Source organism: Phaenicophaeus curvirostris, chromosome 6 (assembly GCF_032191515.1).
Source record: "Phaenicophaeus curvirostris isolate KB17595 chromosome 6, BPBGC_Pcur_1.0, whole genome shotgun sequence".
NCBI lineage: Eukaryota > Metazoa > Chordata > Aves > Cuculiformes > Cuculidae > Phaenicophaeus > Phaenicophaeus curvirostris.
Genome location: NC_091397.1, coordinates 26,480,310 through 26,502,663, shown reverse-complemented (window position 1 = coordinate 26,502,663; position 22,354 = coordinate 26,480,310). Strand labels below are relative to the sequence as shown.

General features: G+C 44.5%; 1 protein-coding gene across 1 annotated transcript; it reads left to right on the top strand.

Annotated features, from left to right (window-relative positions):
- The first annotated feature begins 693 nt into the window (after nucleotides 1–693).
- Nucleotides 694–20,573, top strand: LOC138721996 (serum paraoxonase/arylesterase 2). Its single transcript, XM_069859664.1, has 10 exons — nucleotides 694–788; nucleotides 4,900–4,970; nucleotides 9,645–9,700; nucleotides 10,927–11,092; nucleotides 12,175–12,301; nucleotides 13,082–13,282; nucleotides 13,927–14,008; nucleotides 14,531–14,659; nucleotides 15,565–15,735; nucleotides 20,092–20,573. Exons 1-9 carry the CDS (start codon nucleotides 715–717, stop codon nucleotides 15,721–15,723), a joined length of 1,065 nt encoding a protein of 354 aa, XP_069715765.1. The 5' UTR covers nucleotides 694–714; the 3' UTR covers nucleotides 15,724–15,735; nucleotides 20,092–20,573.
- Nucleotides 20,574–22,354: the final 1,781 nt, after the last annotated feature.

The window sequence follows — 22,354 nt, the reverse complement described above, 5'->3', positions numbered from 1 at the left end:
ATCACATCATCCTCCATCCTTTACTGAAACCACGGATCGCCCCAACCTGGATGTAGGACCTTGCACTTGGCCTTGTAGAACCTCCTGAGACTCACACAGACCCACTTCTCCAGTTTGCCTAGGTCCCTCTGGATGACACCTCATCTCAGAACAGAGGTCTACACATACATTCCGCATCATCCAGTCTTTGCCTAACAGATGCATTTTCTTATCTGTACAACAGAACGTGGTGCCCATTGCTCTCTGCAGGGATGCTGTGACCCATCCCACCCCACAGGGATAATGTGACCCATCGCACTTGGCAGGGATGCTGTGACCCTCGCACCCATAGGGATGCTGTGAGCCCTCCGACATCGCAGGGATGCTGTGAGCCTTGCACTCATAGGGATGCTGTGACCCTCACAACCCACAGGTATGCTGTGACCCTCGCCCCTGTGGGGATGCTGTGCCACTCGCAGGGATGCTGTGACCCTCGTACCACAGGGATGCTATGACTCTTGCACCCGCACGGATGCTGCGCCCCCCGCAGGGATGCTGTACCCCTCGCGGGGATGCTGTGTCCCTCGGATGCTGTGCCCCCCTCAGAGATGCTGTGTCCCTCTTACCCACAGGGATGCTGGGCCCCCCCGCCCCGCCGGGCGCTCCCCGCCGCTCTCCCCGCCCCGTCCCTCGCTGTGCGGACTCCCGGGGGCGGGCCGGGATCGCGGAGCGGCCATGGGGAAGGTCCTCGCGGCGGTTGTGGTCGGGGTGGCGGCAGCCTTGGCGGCGGAGCGGCTGCTGGCCTTTCGGTGAGACCCGGGAGCGGAGGGGCTGGGGGGCAGCCGGTCCCCATCCATCCTCATCTCCGCCGTCGGGAACCGGCTTTGCGCGGGGGAAAACTGGGCGCCGGCTTGGTCCGTGGCGTTCGCCCCGTCCTGGGGCAGAGGAGCTGCCGTCGAGAGCGATTCTGCCCTCGGCAGGGAGGCGAGAGGGAGCCCTGGGGCGGGGGTGGGGGGTGGGGGTTGCTGCCTTTGGTTTTCCAGGGACTGCGGTGCACAGGGACGCGCTAGAACTAGGCCCCTCACCACAAGAAGGATGTTGAGGCTCTGGAGCGAGTCCAGAGAAGAGCAATGAAGCTGGTGAAGGGGCTGGAGAACAGGTCTTACGAGGAGCGGCTGAAAGAGCTGGGGTTGTTTAGCCTGGAGAAGAGGAGGCTGAGGGGAGACCTCATTGCTCTCTACAACTACCTGAAAAGAGGTGGTGGAGAGGAGGGTGCTGGCCTCTTCTTCCAAGTGACAGGGGACAGGACAAGAGGGAATGGCCTCAAGCTCCAACATGGTAGGCTCAGGCTGCACATTAGGAAAAAATTTTTCATGGAAAGGGTCATTGGGCACTGGAACAGGCTGCCCAGAGAGGTGGTTGATTCACCATCACTGGAGGTGTTTAAGGGACGGGTGGATGAGGTGTTGAGGGGCATAGTTTAGTGTTTGATAGGAATGGTTGGACTCAATGATCTGGTGGGTCTTTTCCTACCCGATGCGTCTATGATTCTATGATTATCTGTGAATTTGCCTCAGCTCCTGTTTATCAGCCGAACAGCAAGTGGAAATGCTTTGCCAGAAACTTGTGTTATTTTCTACCAAAGCCTCTGGGTACCAATTACCCTCTGTGTACATGAGGTTTGCGGTCGTCTGTGATCGTAAGTTGGGAGCTTGCTCGCTGTGAGCTAAACTACCCACTCCATATCGTACACCTCATATTGCGAGGTGTGAATGTACCAAACCCATAACTGGCTGTTTCAGGCCAGAAAAGTGATGGTGAATTACTGTGCTGCAAAGCAGTTATGTCATTATAATTTTGCTGACATCCACAAGGACTCCAAATGCCAGACTTTAAAGCAATGACATCCAGGTAGTTCATCTTTGCATAAATAGTAATTGCAGCTAATTACAGGAGGGCTATACTCCGTGTACCTCTCATGGATGTATTCACGCATTGTATCAAATCCACTGCAAGCTTTAGTTACAACCACGGTTGTAACAGGAGTCTCCTTCCCTGAAGTTGCATGAGCTAGATGGCAGAGCTGGAAAACATTCTGGGCTTTAGTGTGGTGAGATGTTTCAAAACACTCCCCCACGTCCTGTCCAAATTGAATGAACAAGTGCAGTATTCGGCATCTGGTGAAGCAGAATCTCCTGGTGGAAGCAGGATCCCCCCAATCTCTGTAGTTCTCTGTGCTCCAGCAAGCTGCAGCGTAGCAATGGTCTTAAGGGAGTTGCAAAGTTTGGTAAGACACAACTTCAGATAACAAAATACTCTAAAATCATTTAACACAGCCTTGATAGGAGAAACTGGGAGCAGTGTTAACTCTTTCCAAGCCTCTCTGTTATACACTCCCCATCCAGAAGGTAGGAATACAGCAAAGACTTTTTGCAGTTCTGGATATGGTATATTTTGTCTAGCTATTGTGACACAGGAATCCACAAAATACTTAAAGGCTTGTAGAGTTATTACAAATCTCTTACGAACTTAATTCTTCTTAAATCAGTTTTTTATGCATCTGTTACACTATTGATAGCTACCAAATGGAGTTGGGTAGGGCTTGTGCATCAGAAAACCAGCAGTCTTGTGTTACCACCTGAAATTATACCAGTTCCCCTATTAACCTCTTAAATTGTGAATTCTTCCCTGAAGAAGGGCCTGACCTACTTTGTAAAACTTGAATGTGAATTATACTTTTACTGTTTTTCTTAGAACAATCTGTGTATGTTATTGTTCATGTATAAATTCATGTGTACACACACACAATGTTATAATTTCATAACACTCTGTACTGGTATCATCCTCAGCTTGCATACTGAATTGAAAACAGCAATGTGCTTCCAGAAAGATGCTGACAGTTTGAAGAGAATTGGGAACAAAAACAAAAAAGAGAAGTGATTTTCAGTTCTGTGAGGAAACAAACAAACCAATAAACAAACCAACCAACAAAGATCTAGGTCTGGTTAGTCTAGAGAAGAGGAAAATTGAAAGAGAGAGAGAGGTCTTTGAATATGCAGCAGGTTACTGCTGAAGTTAATGGGATGCCTGGGGTCTGTATCCGTGAAGTGGGGCAAGGGGTGCAGGACTGAAACTGGAAAGAGGAACTGGGTGGGAAACATGCTGGGCACTGGGATTGCACCAAGTAGCAGAATTCCTCTGTTTTTTTATTGCATCCTGCACAGTTTGCAGGTTCACTGTGTAAGGCCAGTTAGTTATCTAGGCCATCTGGCTCAGTACCCAAGGCTGGCTGAGTTAAATAAACTGTCACATTTTGGAAAAGACACTATATATCCTGCAGGCTTCTGACCAGTGTCTTTTTGAATTACTCTCATCCTAGCCCATGAAGTGTTTCCCTGGGAATGCTGTCGGGATATCATCATCCCTCACTGGCTGCTGACTGAGTTCCTGCTGTACTTTCGGCACTGGGTGGCTTGCAGTCTGCTTAGAAAAAGCTGATGCAAATAGGAAAGGGAAAGCGCTAAGCTGGCAGCAGTGCAAACTTTGGGCATGATGGCCCCACGCCAGCCTCGGGCGCCCAGAGGGCTTGGCCATGCAGGGGCCTGAGGGAGAAGCTGATACTCCTCCTGTGCTGCTTGTGGGCTTGTAGCTGCTCTAATTTGCTCGCAGGACCCTTGAGATAGGGAGAGGGCTTGGGAGAGTTTAGTTTGGCTCCTTTCCCTTGCTGTCCTCTGCTGGTTTTGATCTTTTTTCTTTTTCTTTTTTTTCTGGCCTTATGTTAACAAGCTGTGTCAATGATACAACATTGAAGAAATATGAAGAAATCATGATTAAGTGATTAAACAAAATAAAGGACTGACTTACCACACAGTCTTCAGCTGTATTGCATACATTTCATTCCGCAGACTGATAGTGATGTTTAGTTTACGCTTAAAACTATAGCATAAACATAGCTAGGTTTTGCTATGGGATCTTTGCATTCAGAATTTCCTTTGGTTGGAGCAATTACAGCCTCAACATGTGTATAATAGGCATGCAAAGGAGTAACTATGTTAGTTTAAAAGCTTTATTTTGGGAAAAAAAAGATAAAAAGAACATTCCAGTACATTATCTTGACACTTCTACATAGAAACGCAGCATATTTGCTTATGGCACTGTGGACCAGCAAGGTCAAACAGCAGTCGAGTTAGTGAGTTGCCTTTCATATAGATCTGTTAACGATTTGAAGTGGACGAGATGGAGAAATAGAAACTCAAATGTAGGTACCTGTGTGTGTCTGCTTGTCCAATAACATGTGAGCCGGAAACTGAATTTTGTGGGTATTCAAGAATGAAATAAGCAGTGCTGAAGGGTAATGCCATGGGTGGAGGCACAGGGTGATTGATGAAAATTGTACTACCAAGTCCTACATTTTGTTAGGAAGTGGGTAGTCCTGCCTTGCAATAACTTTATTGCTACTTTGGGATGTGGACTAAGAAATGAAGAAAGTGTGACTGCTGGTGGTCAAAAATAGCCAGTGGGTTGGGGTAGAAGGTCGCCCTCTCCTTACCTGAACCGCTGGTCCTAAGGGTACAGTGCTACTATATTTAGGTGGCTGAAACCTGAAGAAAGTGTGGGGATGTTATTTTGTTGTTTGAGCTGTGGTGGGTTATGAAAGCTTATTCCTGAAGCTCATGAACAAAATCAGGTTCCTAAGATACTCAGCGTAGGAGAATCACTTAAGCCCTAGATGTGTGTAACACATCACAGTGATTTGGAGCAATTGCTGTTGTCAGTTCTGAGTTTCACTTATTCAGTATTTTATCACTGATCTGTTGCTGTGATATGGCAGACAATAAAACCAAGATGAAGCTATGCTAGGAATTTTTGCCTGTTTTAAAACTGGCTGTATGCTGTTAACCCTCATCTTTCCTCTTGCAGGAACAGACTCAATGCTTCACGGGAAATAGCCCCAGTAACACTCCCGAACTGCCATCTCATTAAAGGGATTGGTAAGTGCTGGATAGAGCTGAGAGCATTGCTTCTGTCCAGCCTTATCTTGCAACTGCTTCTTAAAGCCAGCTTCCAAGCCTGCACCTAAAAACAAAGTGCTAATTTGATTTTCATTTATTACTTGCATTTCAAGGTAGGGAGAAGCTGCAGGAAGTAAATTATACTGGAAAACTAGCTATTTTGATGTAATACTTTGGTATTTTGCATTCCTGTTCCTTTCTTGAAAATGAGTACATTGCAAGCACTGCACCTGTTCCCTGCCACTAAGGAAATTACGTGGCTTTCAGGTGATGGTGTGCTGGCTCTTCAGGCAGGCACCTACAGGTGGCTGTCACCTGGTGGCAGATGAAGAGAGGACATGCTGCAAGGGTGGAAGCTTTGGGAAAAGTGCACAGGCATGTGGTGAAGGAGGCTGCTGAATGCCAGCCAGGATCATCCACCTTAGTGCCTCATTCTGTGGAGATTTAGGTGCAGGCTGGTACTGCCATGCATAGAGCGGGCAGGAGCTCAATGCGGTTGCACAATTCATCTGTATGGTTTCAAAGAGCAAGGGGTCATATTTGTCATCCTGGTCTGGTTTCAGCCACAGAGTGGCTGAAATGTTGACTTTGTACTTTGGGTCATGTGTTTAGCACATGGCAATGTTTCTCTTGCTTTTTGTCTCCCTTTAGGATAAGTGGAGTATAAAATGAATTATTTTATAATTGATTGCTTATTTTGTATCTCACTTTCTCCCAATTTACAATTTTTAAACTTAATTCAGGCTTAATGATTGGGGGTTTTATCCTCCACAGTATTTTCAGAAATGCCTTCTGTACAAATTTGCCTGGATTTTCCGTGTGTAAGAAGTAATTGAATGAACTTTGACAGTGTAGTCTTTGAGCTTGCTGAGTCACTGCGTTGTTTTCATGAATCTCGCTTCTTCTTGTGTGAGCAATCAAACATCGTTGTCAAGTCAGGTTAATGCCATGAATGAGTGAGTGCAGAGTTCCTCTGCCTGAGGTTATGTGCAGAAGAAATTGTGTTTGAAAAAACTTTCCAGGTCTTCTAGATTGAGCTGTAATTTACTCATACAAGACTCTGAATAATGCTTGTTTGATGCTGATTAATATAAAGTAATTTCTGAGTAATTCTTTTAAGCATGTCACGATTGCAATCTTTACAAGTCTTTCTGCAACCTGATTGCTCTGGTGAGGAAGAAGAGCTGGGAATCACAAATACAGTGGTGTTTAATTTCCAAATGAAATCTCATTTTTGGTGCCTGACATTTACATGGAGATTAGGTGAATTCTGAGAACCCGGCTGTGCTCAGTGGTGGCAGCAGATTAATTTACAGAGCTTCATTTCAGCTTCTCCTCTCCTCCTATAACACTCCCTTCACATGGAGCTTTGCACCTTGCCTTGCCTTTGCTTTGTCGTTTGCTGCTCTTTAGAAAAATTAAAATGCCAAATTTAATTCAGCAGGTTCATTGTGGCAGTTATAGAAGTAGCAAAGGATTTGCGAAAACTTAAAAGTTGGTGTGTTCATGCAAAAGTCTTCAAAAATTCATTTAATAGGGCTAGGGAGGTTATCTTTCTTGGGGAGACCAATGAGCCCTAACATCTAGATGCTGCCTAGGTTGCACTGTTCAGACTGGGGGTTTTGCTGTACTCAGATCTGTAAGGTTGCTTCTGTATGAGACTTTATGTAAAGCTACCTTTCTACATGGACTTCTTGTTCCTCCTGGGCTTTTTTCCTTTACAATGCTATGATAAATTTGAATAAACAGTCTGTCTTTATTTTAGTCTTTAAAACAGTCCCTCTGATATCTTAAGTGGGGCATGGGTAATAAGCTGGATCATCTCTGAAGAAGATCTTAAACTAGCCATTCTACACACAGAAGAACAGGCACCTGGTACAGCCTATTGTAATTATGCTCAAAGCAATACATCCATAGTTAAGGAAGCAAACCCATAGTAAATGGAAAAATTCTCTAGTGGACCTTTTTCTTTCTACAGAGTTTCATCCTTTTTCAATCTCTCTCTTTTTTTTTAAAGACTTTGATCTTTTCTGCTTTTCTAATATTGTGCAATGTGAGCACATATGCAAATATTGAACAAACCAACAAAAAAACGCACCTTGTCCTAAAGGTCATTCGCAGATATGTAGAAAAGGCTGCATTTGTAGAATAAACAGTGTCTTCTGATATATAGGTGTGTCCATGTTATTGGTTTGTAGAAAACTAATCATATGTCCTGAACTAATTCCTGAAGTTCAAGAAGCTGCTATTCAAGAAATTGCTAGAAATACCTTGGGAAAATTCAGGGGATATGGGTGAAATAGTCACTTGCTTTTGGACATGAAATCCAGGTGGGTTTCTTTTTTTTTTGTTGGATGCATCTGCAGAAGGTATCATAATAAGATAAAATAAAGAAAAAACCACATAACATATTTAGGCTACATATAATTTTTCTCGGTTTGTAATTTTTTTTAAACACTACTTATTCAGATAATTCCACAGGCAAGCTAGGCTCAGTGACACAATTAACTCATGTAGTGGATGCATCTGATACCCAATAAATCATTTCCTGACTCTCCTGCCCCATTCAGCGCCTGCAATAGCAGTCCAGAGTCCTCCAAAAAAGGGGTCCCACAGGAGAACCTGGGGCCTCCCTGCATGCAGCTGTGTGTCTCCATCCCCTCCTCACCGTCTTGGCGGTGCCAGCTTGGCAGGATAGTGCGGAATCAGCATTTTGCTGCTCATCCAGCAGCGCTCACTCTCTTCCACGCATATCAGGACCTGGCCGAGAAACAGCCAAAATGTGCTTTGCTTTGCTTTTGAGGTGTTTATTATGCTCTTCCCACCAGAAACTTTTTTGCTTCCAATTAGCCTGCCTGCTTGGCAGCCTCACTAATTCAGTAGCAATAAGTGATTATATCTCTGTTTATTCACTCACCGATATGCTCTGGCAGTAGAAGCTGTCTGTCCAGCTCGTGTCACCATTGTAATTGTGCCTCTCAGCATTTATTTATGTTGTTATCTTTGCAGCAGTCCTTGGGAACCGTGGAATCACTGCTAACCCCATCTTATAAATTAACCCAGACTTGGAGAGCTGGAACAAAGAAAATAAGTTTGTTGCTTAAACCAGGGCATGAGCCAAGCTGAAAAACCACCCAAAATTAGAAGTTGTAATTGGAAGATACAGGCTTTAAATGTGCTCTCATGCACATCAGTGCAGATGTCTGCCTCCTACCTGAGCTCAGTCAAAATTCAGAAACAAAACCCAGGAAGTGAGTTAACAGGCTGGCTCCCCACAAAATGCATCCTCAGACTTTTGCTCTTCAGAAGGTAGGGATGCTCTTCTCATTACTGCGGTCAGGTGGAGCAGGGGTTTGCTGAGGCTGAGGAGGAGCTGGCCTTGTCCATCTCCCCTGTCCCTCCTAGCGAATTCATACTACCACATCTCCCCAGGGCTGAGCTAGAGAGGAACTTGCCTAGACAGGTAGTTTGGGGATTTGGTTGATCCTGACAAGAGCTGGTCAGCAGCCCCAGGATAAATTACAGCCTGGCCAAATGAGTGCCAGGATAAACAGGAGTCATATCAAAGTAAACAATAATCACAGCTTGAATTTTTAGGCTTGTCCTCAGGAGGAGTTGCTGGGGTGCCAAGGATGGTGTGACCCACACAGGGTCACACAGGTGGTCTACAGCCAAGCAGGATGGAGTGTGGAGAGATGAGCTGGGTGGGAAACCTTTATGTTGGTGGCTCTGTTAAAGAAAACCTGTGAACCCATTTCCTCATTTAAGCAATTGCTCCTGAGTGGATTTAATCCAGCCATCGTGTGGAAAGTACTGTTTGTGCTGGTGATCTGGAGAAGAGAGGGGAGGCTTCTCAGGGGAGCAGTGAAAATGTGGGATGAAATGTGCTTCAGCATTGGATTAAAAACTCTGTGGAGAGTGCTTGATCAAAGCTTGAAATTGCTCTAGTGTTCTTAGAAAAGGAATTTTATTTTATTTTATTTTATTTTATTTTATTTTATTTTATTTTATTTTATTTTATTTTATTTTATTTTATTTTATTTTATTTTATATTTTTCCTAGCAGGGAAAAATACTACAGGAACTAGCAGTATTGGAAATGATTACCCACAGTTAAAAGTCTGGTCTAACTATTAAAGCTCTTAACTGTTAGAGATACAGTAGGTTCTCTGTCACTTGAGAACTTTAACTAAATATTTGGCAATCCATTTTAGTGAGGTGTCCCAGCTTAACCAGAAGAATTAGTGTGCATAATTCCCTAAGATGCCTTATGTAGCTGTGTGTGCTGAGTGATGGTGTGGGCCTGCCCCAAAAAGCTTGGGTTCTGTGCTAATTGCTTGCCCTAGGACATTAAGTGAGATTCATCCTGCTTGACCCAGGGCACACAGAACTGGACCAGAGACTGCCTGGCCACTGCAGGGGCACCTCTAAGCTATCAGAAATAGGTGAAATCCAGTGCCATTTTCTAACTTGTGTGCTGCTGCCTTCTGCTGCCCCTTTTATTGCAATGTGAACTTTTCCGCTGAATTTTATCTCTTGTGCAGTCATATCAGAAAGTGAAATTCATGAGAGCTGGAATTGTACTGAAAAGGAGCTTTTTTCCATGGGAAATATTTAGTATTATCTGAAAAAAACATTTATCTCTGTCTTGCAGAAACTGGTTCAGAAGACATTGACATCCTTCCCAATGGATTGGCTTTCATCAGCTCAGTAAGTGCCCACGCCTCCTCCCTGTGCAGGGCCTCGCCTGCTTCCTTATCTACAGAAGTCATAGGTGAAAATTGCAGTATAGACTTTTTTTCTAGAACTAGGGCTGACTAGGAATGGCCCAGGCCTGTGTCGATTCACCTGGTGTTTCCTTCTGCATGAGCAAGTGCACTTCTTGCTGATGATGTGGTGGTGGTGGCTCTGACACATGTATCGCATTGTGCTGCCTTATCTGCTCAGTTAACCTTGACCTTCGTTCTTGGTGTTTCCTTGAAATGTTGAAATGTCAAACCACTCACTTGTGTTAATTCCCTGCCTTTTTAAAAAAAAAAATCATATTTGTATGTTGATTTTGTTGCTTTTTTTTTTTCAGCCCTTAGGACATAGATTTCTAAGCTTTTCCTTGCTATTTCAGTTTTCTAAAACAAAAGCTGGTGCTTTCATCTGCATGCTCTAGGGACACCCAGGGAATGATAATGTTGCAAAATTCATGCCAGAATCATAGAATCATAGAATAGTTTGAGTTGGAAGGGACCTTAAAGATCATCTAGTTCCAACCCCGCTGCCATGGGCAGGGACGCTTCCCACTAGATCAGGCTGTCCAAGGCTCCATCCAACCTGGCCTTGAGCACCTCCAGGGATGGGGCAGCCACAGCTTCCCTGGACAACCTGTGCCAATGCCTCACCACCCTCATAGTAAAGAAATTCTTCTTTATGTCTAGCCTAAATCTACCCCTCTCAATTTTATACCCATTGCCCCCAGGCCTATCACACAAGCCTTTGTGAATGGCCCCTCCCCAGCTTTCTTGTAGCCCCTTCAAGTATTGGAAGGTCGCTAGAAGATCTTCTCAGAGCCTTCTCTTCTCCAGGCTGAAATTGTGAACTGTTGCACTGCTACTGTTCCCTGTGGCTTCACTCCATGGGATGCATTAGGTGGTGCCGTACTTCTAGTTTGTCTCCCCCAGCATGTCTGAAATACCTGAAGCACCCACCCAGGTGATGGCTGCAGTGGGTAGTAGTAGTGCCACTGCCTTGCCTTGGGCATTGCTCCTCGTGGCCTCCGCACAGCATGCACTGCGATTAAGGGTTCACTAGGGAGAGCAGAGCTGGTCAGAGGGGCATCTTGATGTGTGCTCGCAAGTCTGAACGAGGTTGCCACATTTTCAGCCCTGTGATGCTTCCCTTTACCATTTATCCAAAAATGATTTCCATATGTTTTGATTTTACAGGGCTTGAAATATCCAGGAATAAAGAGCCTCGCACCAGAGAAGCCAGGTGAAATATTTTTGATGGATTTGAATGAAGACAATCCCAGAGCAGTGGAACTGAGAATCAGACGAGGGTTTGATCTGTCATCATTTAACCCGCATGGAATCAGCACCTATATAGACAGAGGTAATGAGACCTTTAACCTAAGGTGGTGGCAAATCCCAGCCTAAAGACCACAAATGGAAATCTCTTTGTGGACTTGCATTGCAACGCCAATAGCTTGCACTTGCTGGGAGAGAAAAAGGTTTTCAGACTTCTTATCTTTGTTGGTCCCTTTTCTAGATCTTCGCTGCTAAAGCAAACACATAACCTGAGGCTCTCTGACATAGAAAGGTGTCCTGTATATTGAAAGGAAAGAAATCATGTGGATGTTCAAGTTGAAAATTAGAAAGCTTATTTTACCATTTTACATCTGTCTTACTCCAAGGTCAAGGGTTTTGAGGAGACACATGCTTCACCTACTAGCAGTGACCAGAAGTAAGACTTCTGCAGCTAAACACTAAATTATCAAATTGCTGTAAATTACCGAAATCCCTAGTACTCTGTGGCCGAGGCATGTTCTCCTATGGCAGTGTTTGACTACCAATAAAATAGCCTCCATGCTCCCTTCCTGTCTTTTTCCCTGTCCTTTCACTGGTGACTTTAGCAGGGCAATTGGAAGTCTGCAGATACTAAGAGAAGGAGAACCACTGCTGTGGCTTGACCTGCATCCCCATCCCGTCACCCTTTAAGGGTGTTAGGGAAATCTGTGGTGGCTGATTTGCAGTCTCACTGGGCAGGACTTTAGCCTTACACAGAGTACAGGAGGAGGAGGAAAGGATGCAGTAAATAAAGCAAAGAGCCCAAGCTGGCTGGTTACAAGCCTTTCTTCCCATCTGACTGTGGCAATAGAGCATCACATTGCAAAACCCAGTGGCTTGGGCACAAGGGTGAAGCCATGGTCTCTTCCTTGGTAGAAATAGTAAAGATGTAGTTTACACAGCAGTTCCCTGCAGACCGACCTCAGGAGAACAGTAGCTGGAGACCTGGATCCTGTTGCAGTGGCATCTTGCATTACTTTGGCACTTGTCCTTCTGCCTCTGAGGAGTCGTGAGACAAATGCTCCAAAACCAACATGTATTCTGTACTAGAGGCCACATCAGAGCTGTGGGTGCTCAGCCACACAAACTGTTGCAGAGAATTCAGCTATTGCCATTTCTTTTTTCAAGATGACACCGTGTACCTCTTTGTTGTGAACCATCCCCATCAGAAGAGCACAGTAGAATTGTTTAAATTTGTAGAAGATGACAATTCTCTTGTACACCTGAAAACCATTCAACACGACCTTCTGACAAGGTATTGGAGACAAATACTGTCTTCCTCCAGAAGAACAGGCTACTTCGGTAAAATCCAAAGTAGGATGATTGGGGGGTTAGGTTATTATTAATACAAGATACTTTCTCTTTAACCAGCTTTCCTCTTTTTCTTATTGATTACTTCTTATCTGTGTAATCAAAACCTGTGTTTCTCCAGTCTCTTCTGTAAATGAGATATTTAGTAGTTGTATCACTAAAGCACTTCAGCATCACTGTGACTGATGGCAATGAATTAGTTTAGCATCCATTTTCCTCTCATGTCACCCACTCTCAGGTCATTGCAGTTCTGATTCTTCAGCTAATCTATTATTCTGAATTTGCTGCACTGCAAAAATAAACCTACTTTCAGCTTTTTCTTTTTCTTAGTTGCATACAAAATTTGGTCTGTCCTACGGCAAAATGATTGTAAGATAGTAACAGCCTGATAGATAAAGTTGTCACAACTCCTGCCTGTTCTCTGGCTTCCAGTTGAATGTAATCAAAAGAGAAAGAAACATTCCCATAGACCTGTGGACAGATAGCCCCATCCCAAGCTGATGCCCTATGGTCCTGCTCACGTCTCAGCACTGTACAGTCCTGGCTCATGTGAAAAAAAAAAAATAGAAGGAAAAAGGATCTGAATAATTCAGTGTCTATCTGAAGCCTCTTAATGTCTATGAGATGACCATGTCCTAGTTGGATTCTGAGTAGTCCAAAAATGCTCCTTCATACCTCTCATTTAATTCTTTCATTTTTCTTCCTCTCTTTTTATTTTCTTTAGTGTGAATGATATAGTAGCTATGGGACCAGACAGCTTCTATGCTACGAATGACCACTACTTCTCTGACTTCATCTTGATGTTCTTGGAGATGTTCTTGGGTTTGACTTGGTCAAATGTTGTTTACTACAGTCCAAAAGAAGTTAAAGAAGTAGCAGCTGGGTTTTATTCAGCCAATGGAATTAACATTTCCCCTGACAGAAAGTAAGTTTCTCCTTGCCTTAGATTTTGTTTGATCACACGAAAGACTCCCCAGATCCTAATTGGTGCATGTGGTTAAGTGTCTGAACTGGCTTATGTAAGGCAAGGTGCTGCCTGTACAGTGTAAGTGATAGAGGGATTGTAGGACAGAATTCTTTCTAGAATGGAAGTCGTGTGTTTCAGTGTTAACTAGAGGCAATGTTTGCTGCGTTTTGTGGTAGTTTATATGCAATAAGATCAAAGGTTGCTGCATTTTAACCAGCCGATGCAGAAGTTTATATGTATTACTTGCAAGGATTTGTACAAGAGGAGAATGCTCTATAGTCTTAAAGTCTGTCTGACTGAATGAATCAGCCTTGTGGTGTGGGCAGATGATCTTAAATTTAAATTAAAACCGAAAAAAGCATATTTGTGTTTGTTACAATCCAAGGCCTGACTCAGTGTTGCAATGGAAGATCTGGCTACATTAGTGTTTCAGCAGGTTGGCTTCCATTCAGTGCCCTGTGGCCTGCTTGCAACGTCTGTTGCTGTGTGAGAACTGTGAGCTGGTGTTCCTCACGGGAAAAGCTGGGCTTGCACAGGAGGAACTGGCTTTTTTTGGTGTCTGCTTATTCATACACACTGCTGAGAGGTGCTTTCTTTTGAAGGTACGTCTATGTCGCAGATGTACTTGATCATAATGTCCATGTTATGGAAAAACATGCTAATTGGAGTTTAACCCATGTGAAGGTAAGGTGCTGCTGTTCCATAAAAAAAAAGAGGTGTATATGGATGTTGGACTGATTTCTCCCCGTGAGTGCTTGTTGAGATTTCAGCCTGATCACGTGTGAAGCTGCTGCGGCTTTGCAGAGCTGCTGTGTGCCCTGTTACAGAGCAGGTCTTCCACGCTCACACCAGCAGACAGAGAGGGATGCTCAGGTGTGCTGTGGAGCCTCAGAGGAAGATCTGCCTCAGTTGATGTGAGTCAGTCCACAAAGCTCTGAAGTAATCAGTGTGACCGTGGGTGTGAATGCAGCCGATGGGGCAAGCTTAGCGCAGCAAGGATGTTTCTCACAGCACAGAGGAAGGGATGAAGCATACTGGAGGAAAGGAAAAACAGCACAAGGGGAAAAAAAATTTTTTTAAAAATCAGTCTAAGTTATGTCAGATGAGAGTCTTGGACAGGTCTGTTGATTGTGTTATAGTTTGCACCCAGGACTTCCAATTGCTTTAACTTCTCTCCTTTTCTTTATTTTCCTTTGTGATGGACAGATGCTACAGCTGGACACTCTGGTTGATAATTTGTCTATTGACCCCCACACTGGAGACATCTGGACAGGATGTCATCCTAATGGGATGAAGCTGTTCCTCCATGATCCTGAAAATCTGCCTGCCTCTGAGGTGCCTTTTGGGAAACATAACTGGTCTCTTGGCTATGTCTGTGCTCTGGTATAACTTAACTCTGCATTACACAGAGAAGAGATTGGCCAGCCTCTGTGAAAACAAAGACGGAGCTGGCCTCCGGCTTACCACCTTCTTCTCCCATGTGGAAAGCCTCAACAGTGTATGCTCACTAACAAACACCTATTCAGATCCTTAGGAGTAATTTCCACCTAGTAGCTCAGTCATTCTGCTCTCCTCAGACTGCTTTCTGTGTAGCTGTGCAATCAGATTTTGATGAACTGTCTTAATTACTGAGCCAGCACCTCTTTGCCAAACAGAAAATAATTGCCTGAGTGCAAAGCATGACCAGAAACATTCACACTGGAATGATTTATCCGTGCAAGTGTGGATCATCAGTAGGTGACACTGCAATTCTTCTTTCCATCTGAGATCAATGAGGCACTGGCACCAGCATGCTAGCAGCCGGGAGTGAAGATGGCTGGTTTGATTTCAGCCTTGTCTGAAGCTTCCCATATGACACCTTTCATAATTATCATGTTCAATAGCAGTAGATTTCTGATACTAGGCAGTTGTTTACTCTGTCAGGATAAAGTAAGAAAATAAGATAGTAAGTAACTCTTAGGCTAGAAAGCTATGCACCTGCCTGGTGCTGGGGATGGCTGCCTGCTTACTCATTGAGGTGATGTCTCTTTTACACACCCACTTAACAAAAATCAGTCTTCAGGGACTGTGCTTCACAGAAGCAGAAATCGTGGCCCTATCACAGGAATCACTTGGTTGCAGTTACCAGCAGCTGATAAACGTGACTAATTTGTTTATATTAACATACTGATGTTCCCTCCATCCATGGAGGATTTTCACCCATGACCATTTCAGCAGATGTATCCCCACTCCTCTGGTAGGTCCTGCACATCCAGAACATCCTCTCCGAGAAGCCTGTGGTGACACGTGTCTACGCTGACGATGGCTCTGTGCTGCAGGGAAGCTCGGTGGCATCCATCTATGAGGGAAAACTGCTCATTGGCACAGTCTTCCATAGAGCTCTCTACTGTGAGCTCTAGCTCATCTTGTGGGTAAGCTCTGCTGCTGTGGAAAGGATTTAATTCTGCTAGATTTGCTAACAAGACCATTCCAAAAAGGTTAACTGAAGTCACAGAAATGTATTCTAGCCTTCCTCTCCAAATTGAGAGGTTTATGTAATAGTAAAGGAAGCAGAATTGGAAGTAAGCAATTGGAGTTTACTTGTATAATGGGGAGGACCCCATGTCAGTACAAAGGGTAACCTCGAAGTTCAGATTCAAATTACAAGTGACTAAAATGTCAGACATAGAATTATCTGTCGTGACTGGATTTCTGTGTTCTCCCCCAGAGAAAACTGATTTGTAAATGGGAATTGCTAACTACCAGACTTGTGTGTTTTCTTGTCACCAACCCTTGGGCTTTCCCAGGGACTGTGCTAATGGTTCTTCTTCTGAAGCATCCTGTTCACATTCCCTAGTGCTTCTGAAATAACTGGAAGGAGAATAAATGTTATTTCAGTTTCATTTCTTCCTTCTTCCCTTTAAGCCATTTCCTAGCATTACTTCACTTTCATAAATTTGTCTTAATCCTACTGAGAAAAGAGGGGGACATCGGAGTGGTTTCTTAATAAGTCTTCCAAAGGGAGTTTCAAAAAAAACCTTTTTTTTTTCCCCCCCCTAAAGAGTGAGGAACATCTCCCACTCACCTTCAGTGAATCACTCTTGTCTGTCACAGCAAAGGGAGCCTTTCTGGGTGCTTTGCCACAGCGAGTGCCTGCAGCTGTGGTTCCTGCATGGTCTGTGTTTAACTTGCAGTCTGTATGGAGCCGATTCCCGCTGTGCTGCTGTGCAGCAGGCACCCGCTTCACTTCACATTTATCCAGCAGCAGTTACTGATAACATTTTGCACTGCTACAAGACCTCTCTAGGTTTCTATTGAATGATATTTTTAGAAGGGTGTTAGTTAGCAATCACTTGGAATGAACTGAATTGAGGGCCCTTTGAAGTTGGGAATCAACTTCACAGTGTGCACAGTGTACGTGTGCGAGCCTCGCAGAAGCCCCTGTTTGAACCACCATTTGGTTTCCTGCCTGTGGTGCGACCTCTTCTTTCATTAGCATAAATGTCCCAACTCACAGAGCAGCTCCTGCTGCTCTATTTGTCCTATAAGTTCCCACTTCTGATCACCACTCTGATTTTGTGAGAGATGCTGACATCCAGCTAAAGGCTCTGTTACTGGTGGCAGCTCCCCGTGGAGGTCGGGGTCGCTGCTGTGCTGCCTGTGCCTGCCCGGCTGTCGCGTCTCAGTGGTTTGATTGAGTGGTATCACCAGGCAGACCTGCCCAGGGTCACCAGCTACTCGGCGTCCTTTAGCTGTTGCGGTAGCATTTCCTCGCTACTGTCCTTCCACCACGGTGTGAAGAAAAAAAGGCAGGCAGCTCGTGAAGTGTGAACTTAGGAGGAGAAAAAAGCCAGTTCCTGGGCGCTATCTGCTATTCTGGCATTGCTGTTTCCTGCTGCAATTTGTTTCACCACCAGCCACAACTCCCTCTAATCTGGAGAGTGGAATGCTCAGTACCTTGAAAACACAGGAGTGCTTCTTACTACAAGATAGAGCACATAACCCTCTTTGTAGCGCCTTGAACACTGAGACAGGGACCAGAGGAATTGCAAACCTTCATCTGTCTTTGGGCTTTGCAGTTCTGGCTGAGAGGAATCATTACTGCGGGCCAAGGTTTGGATGAGCAGAGGCCCTGAAGAGCAAATGTGTGCTAGCACCTCTTGGCTCCTCTGCCTTTCCATTCTAAACCAAATAAGCCTAATGGCTTTCATCCACTGGTGTAAAGGAGTTACTGCTCTGAGGGAAGAGGGGCAGTTCTAACTAGAGTGAGGAGGAGGTGCCAGGGCTCGCAGCTGGGGCTGCATCCATGCACAGGAGGGATGGTGCTATCCCCCTTCCTTTGCCCAGCTGCATGGGCTGTGGGTCTTGCCACGTCACCTCTTGCCTCCTGAGAGCATCTGCTCCATCCTGAGCCTCCCTGCTCCAGCTGGCAGACCGTGTGGTGTGAAGCCCCTCCCTGGGCACAAGTAGTTGTGGAAGGGTTGAGAACTGAGGTGGCAGCGTGCTGGCTCCAGTGCCAGCTGTTTCCCACTGCTGCTGTGCCAGACAACTCTTTCATCCCAGTGTAGCAATAGTGGATGCTGGTATTTGAATACAAATAGCACAGGCTGCAGGGGTGCAACAACACTAGAGGGGGAGACTTGAGCTTTAGGCTTTAACCATGTGGTTAATTGACCTTGTCTCTTGGGCACAGACCTGCACGAGTCCGTCTGTGCACACACTGTGTTCATAGCTTCTCTCCAAAATGCCCACAGTTGGTCTGGGGACTTGAGTGCTGCCCAGGGTTTATAGTTTGCTATGAAGGACTCGGTCACTGGGGACTCATTCATTTGTATCACGGTTTCAAGTCTTTTGCTGACCACAGGATGAGAATGTCCTTCCACAGAGCAGAGCCAGCCCTGAATGAGGGTGGCTTTTGTGTTATCCCTTTGCTGGACTTGCCTTTGGCATCAGGTGACTGCACCAAGCACTCAGGAACATAATTTATGCTAACTCTGGCTTTGCTGCTCCTTACTTAGCGAGTTCTCTGTGTACAGGACATTTTCAGCTTCCTTGGGATGTAGGATGCTTTCCTACAGGAACTCAAACCCAATTTCAGCCTTGAGGAAGAGGCGTTATTCCCAGAGCCCAGGCAGATGAAACTGCTCTGAAGGAAGTTCTCATGATATGGAGAGGCCAGAGTATTAATTTGTTCATACTTGGCCATCAACGTCCTGCACTAGCATTTTAAAATGATTATGTTAGCCTTGAGCCACCATTTTTTCTCAAGTAAATTAAGTGCCATTTTTGGAAGAGTTAATTGTTTGGCAGCAGTGGAATTAACACAGCTGAGATACTGACCAGTCACTCTGCTGCTCCTGGATTTACTCTGAGGTTGCAGAAGTGTAACAGCCAGGATTTCCCTCAGTTGAAGTAACCTATCAAACATTAATTTCCCATTTTCCACTAGCGTAGAACATTTTCAAATGAGTAGATGTACAAGTTGTTGATCTTTCTAACAACAACTATGTTTTTGGTTGGTTTTGGGCCTTTCAGAAAATAAAGAATGTGTTCACTTGTCACTGGATTTTTTTTTCTCTTTAACTACTCCTATAGTAAAGGTTCCCCAGCATCTGCCTGCAGCCAGGAGCACATACAAGTGACAGGCCTTAGCTTTTCCTAAAGGGTCTGAGAGGAGAGAGATCATAGATAGGATTTAGTACCTGCTGTTAATAATAGTAAAATTTGGAGTTTTAACCCAAGGCAAGACGGGTTGGGAGCCCGTTGCCAAGCTCCCCTGAGGGTGCCCTGGCATCCTAGGGTGGAGGTAGGAATTGAAGCTGGGGCCACCATGCATTGAAGTGGTGCTGGGCAGGACAGATACAGCCAGCACGTGTTCTGCAGCAGCAGTGCTGGGTTGCAGCTTCGGCCCCTCATGAAACCACCACTTGACAGGACATACTGACAGCTTCTGTGCAGAAGCAGCAATGGGAGAAGATGCACCTCAAGCCTGGCCTCCCCATTACAAGGTAAACTGCATAGGGAAAATCCGGGCTTGTGACCCAGAGGAGGGCATAGTCCATCATCTTTTTCAAGCTGTAGCGTGCAGCAGTTCTGGGCATTTCAGAAACCAAACTGCAGGCATCTGTCTAGCTGAGACAACTTGCACGAACAACAAGTACATACATATAGATGGCTCCAGGCACAGGAAGCTGTCGAGCAGACATTTTCCATGTCAGTCGTGGACTTACGACCCTTTAAATATACCTATTTTAATTAAGATAATAATTTTATGGATTGAGGAGTCTTTTACCTTCTCACAGGCGGTGGGCACATTAGTGGTGAATGAGCTTTACAACTCAGCCGCTGGGAAGCACAAGCTGGGCTGGACAGATTTAAGTACAGACCATTTGGCCTAGATTATGCCAGATGCAAATCCACTTAAATGACGACACAGATTGGTCAGTCTGTGCCCTCTGCCTTTCTCTAATGTCTTACTAACAGTGAATAAATAAAGACATATTAAACATGTTCAGCAGAAGAACTGCTGTACATGAACATATAAAATGCCCATTATAATTAACCTACACTTGAGTATAAAATGGTAAAAATTTTATGTACCAAAACTATCCAGGTCTTTCAATCACTGATCAGCATCAGCGTGAAGGCAGCTTATTTTACATGAACCTGCAGCAAAACACTGCAGGCTACGTTTCATCTGAATATGAAGAAAAAAGGCCATTCTCCTTCCTTATTTCATTTGGGTTTTTTGTTGTTTTTTTTTTTAACTTCTTTTTACATAATTGCAGACTGTAGATGAGATCCACTTGGAGACCTGTCAATCATCCCAATCTGACCAACAGCTGGGATTAAAATTATCTTTAGCCCTGAGCAGAAGGAAAGAGAGAACAAGCAGGGGAAGGTTCATGCCACCGGCCCCCAAGTCTAACCCACATAGCAACAGCTGTCCAGCTGTGCTCACCATTTATTATTTTTTCTGGAATGAGCAACAAATGGGCAGGAAAGGGAGGACTCGATACAAATTCTAATAAAGATTCAGGATTTCTCATTTTATTGCATTCGTTGTCTAACAACAATAATACTCATCGGCAATAAATTTATTTACACTAACAAATTAACTTTAAACCACAAGGCTTTGTTGTTTGTATTTAAACTGTAAGAAAACAAAGGGCCACCATGATGTTTTCTTTCGATGTCTCCCAATAACTAAATATTAACCAAAGTTATTTTGGGGAAAACTCAACAATCTAGAGAAGTTCATATCAACCAAGCACAAGAGAACAAGCTCAGACATGGCACTACTGTGTCTTTCATGCAGATGATCAGACATCAAGATGTACGAACAAAAAGTTCAGGATTACATGCACTTCATATACATTTGATCTCTTTAAAAAAAAAAAAGAAAAGGAAAAGAAAAAACTCTGAAGCGCAAACAACTCTTCAACCATATAAAAAGAAACAATGTAAGAAGCCAATTTTTACAGTGACCACAGTGCATTTTAGTCTTTTAGCTGCCTGGTCTTCTAGCAATGTGTCTAACACTTGTCAGTGACCAGTGAGTTATGGTTGCAATGTGACTGAAAATACAAAAGCAGTTGTTCGACAGTCAATGTGTAGGGGAAAGTATAGAGGCAGGAGGTTCACTGTACACTCTCCACTTCCAAATGGGCTGGTTACTCCTTATGACTGGTGCTCTGGGATCCCCCTTTCCTCTGGATGCTTCTACACCAGGCCCTGAACCCACTTCCACTGATGACAAAACTCCAACTGAAAACCCTGCTTAGGCTCTGGGGTTCTGCAGGTTGGACACGATCTCACAAGCTGCAAGCCCACCTCGCTGGGAGAAGAAACCCACCCAAGTCAGCACACCAGGTTTCAGAAACCCTAGAGCTCATTCCTAATACAGTCCAAACTTGCCAAAGAAACAGACAGCTCAAGGCTCTACTGCCAAACCTTCCAGTTCTTACTGTTCGTGCATCTTTTAAGTCAATACTTAATGCTGACAGCAAAAGTACCACAGTTTGTATTGCCAGTTAGTAGCAGAAATCTCATTTTATCATGAGGAACCAGAAGGCTCAAAGTCATGACTAAGGCATCACAGCTTCAAAAAGCCAGTTCTACAGGTGAAATAAACATAGTAAAATCCACACAAGGCTAACTAAAGGGACTGCACAGTCTGCAGATGATCCACACTCCACTGTGGTGAGTGGGTAAGCCACCGCAGGTGTCACAATCCTGCTCAAAAACAAGCTGCTGAGAGCACTCCAACAGATATCAAAGGGTCAAAATATAAAAAAAGGTTTCCTTTCTGGAATACTGACACTCTGAAAAAAGCAATCCTGCCAACCTTCCATCCCCCCAAAACCAACCTGAGGACAATATGTGCATGTTCTACAGAGGACCATTCTGTAGATGAGTTTAACAAAACATTAAAATCTTCTGATCTGCAAAAATCAATTAAACCCCAAAAGGAAAGACTGAGCAAAGTCACCAGCGCAACCAAAGGTGAACATGCTGGTGAGAACAAGGTGTAGCAGGTTGCTGCGCTGAGCTTGCAGGCTGTCCTGGGGCTCTCTGCCTACTGCGCACCCTGCAACACATGGTCACCTGTGTGCTGACTGCTGCTAGTGCTCTGCAAATCTCAATGGAGATGCATGTATGTATGTGCAAAACCATACACATTTATTTATAGAGCAATCGAGCCACAAATCACTTAAAAATGACTGATTTAATTATTTTCAACCATTAATTCAACAAACCTAAACCTAAACCATATAGCAGTTCTGTGTGCTCTGCCCATTTTGACTGTTAAAGACTTAGAACTTAATTAACTATGTGCTGCTATTTTCAAACATTTTTTTTCAGTGTTTTGGACCACAACATAGATTTACTAATGTTTTTAAGTGAGGGAGAGCATGGAACGACAGAGGTGTTACTAAAAAAGGTCTGGCTCCGCTATCACTTAGTTTGATGATAGTGCAAAGGACAAGACCACACCTAAAAAGAGCAAGAACGGGTTTGCTTTTGCCTTGAAAATATTTTCTCTCTGTA

Excerpts from the sequence above, each read along its gene's own strand:
- LOC138721996 (XM_069859664.1), top strand. The coding sequence starts at position 715 with ATGGGGAAGGTCCTCGCGGCGGTTGTGGTCGGGGTGGCGGCAGCCTTG. Across the intron at positions 14,009-14,530 it reads GGAGTTTAACCCATGTGAAG|ATGCTACAGCTGGACACTCT; the intron begins GTAAGGTGCTGC and ends TGTGATGGACAG. Across the intron at positions 14,660-15,564 it reads AAAATCTGCCTGCCTCTGAG|GTCCTGCACATCCAGAACAT; the intron begins GTGCCTTTTGGG and ends CTCCTCTGGTAG.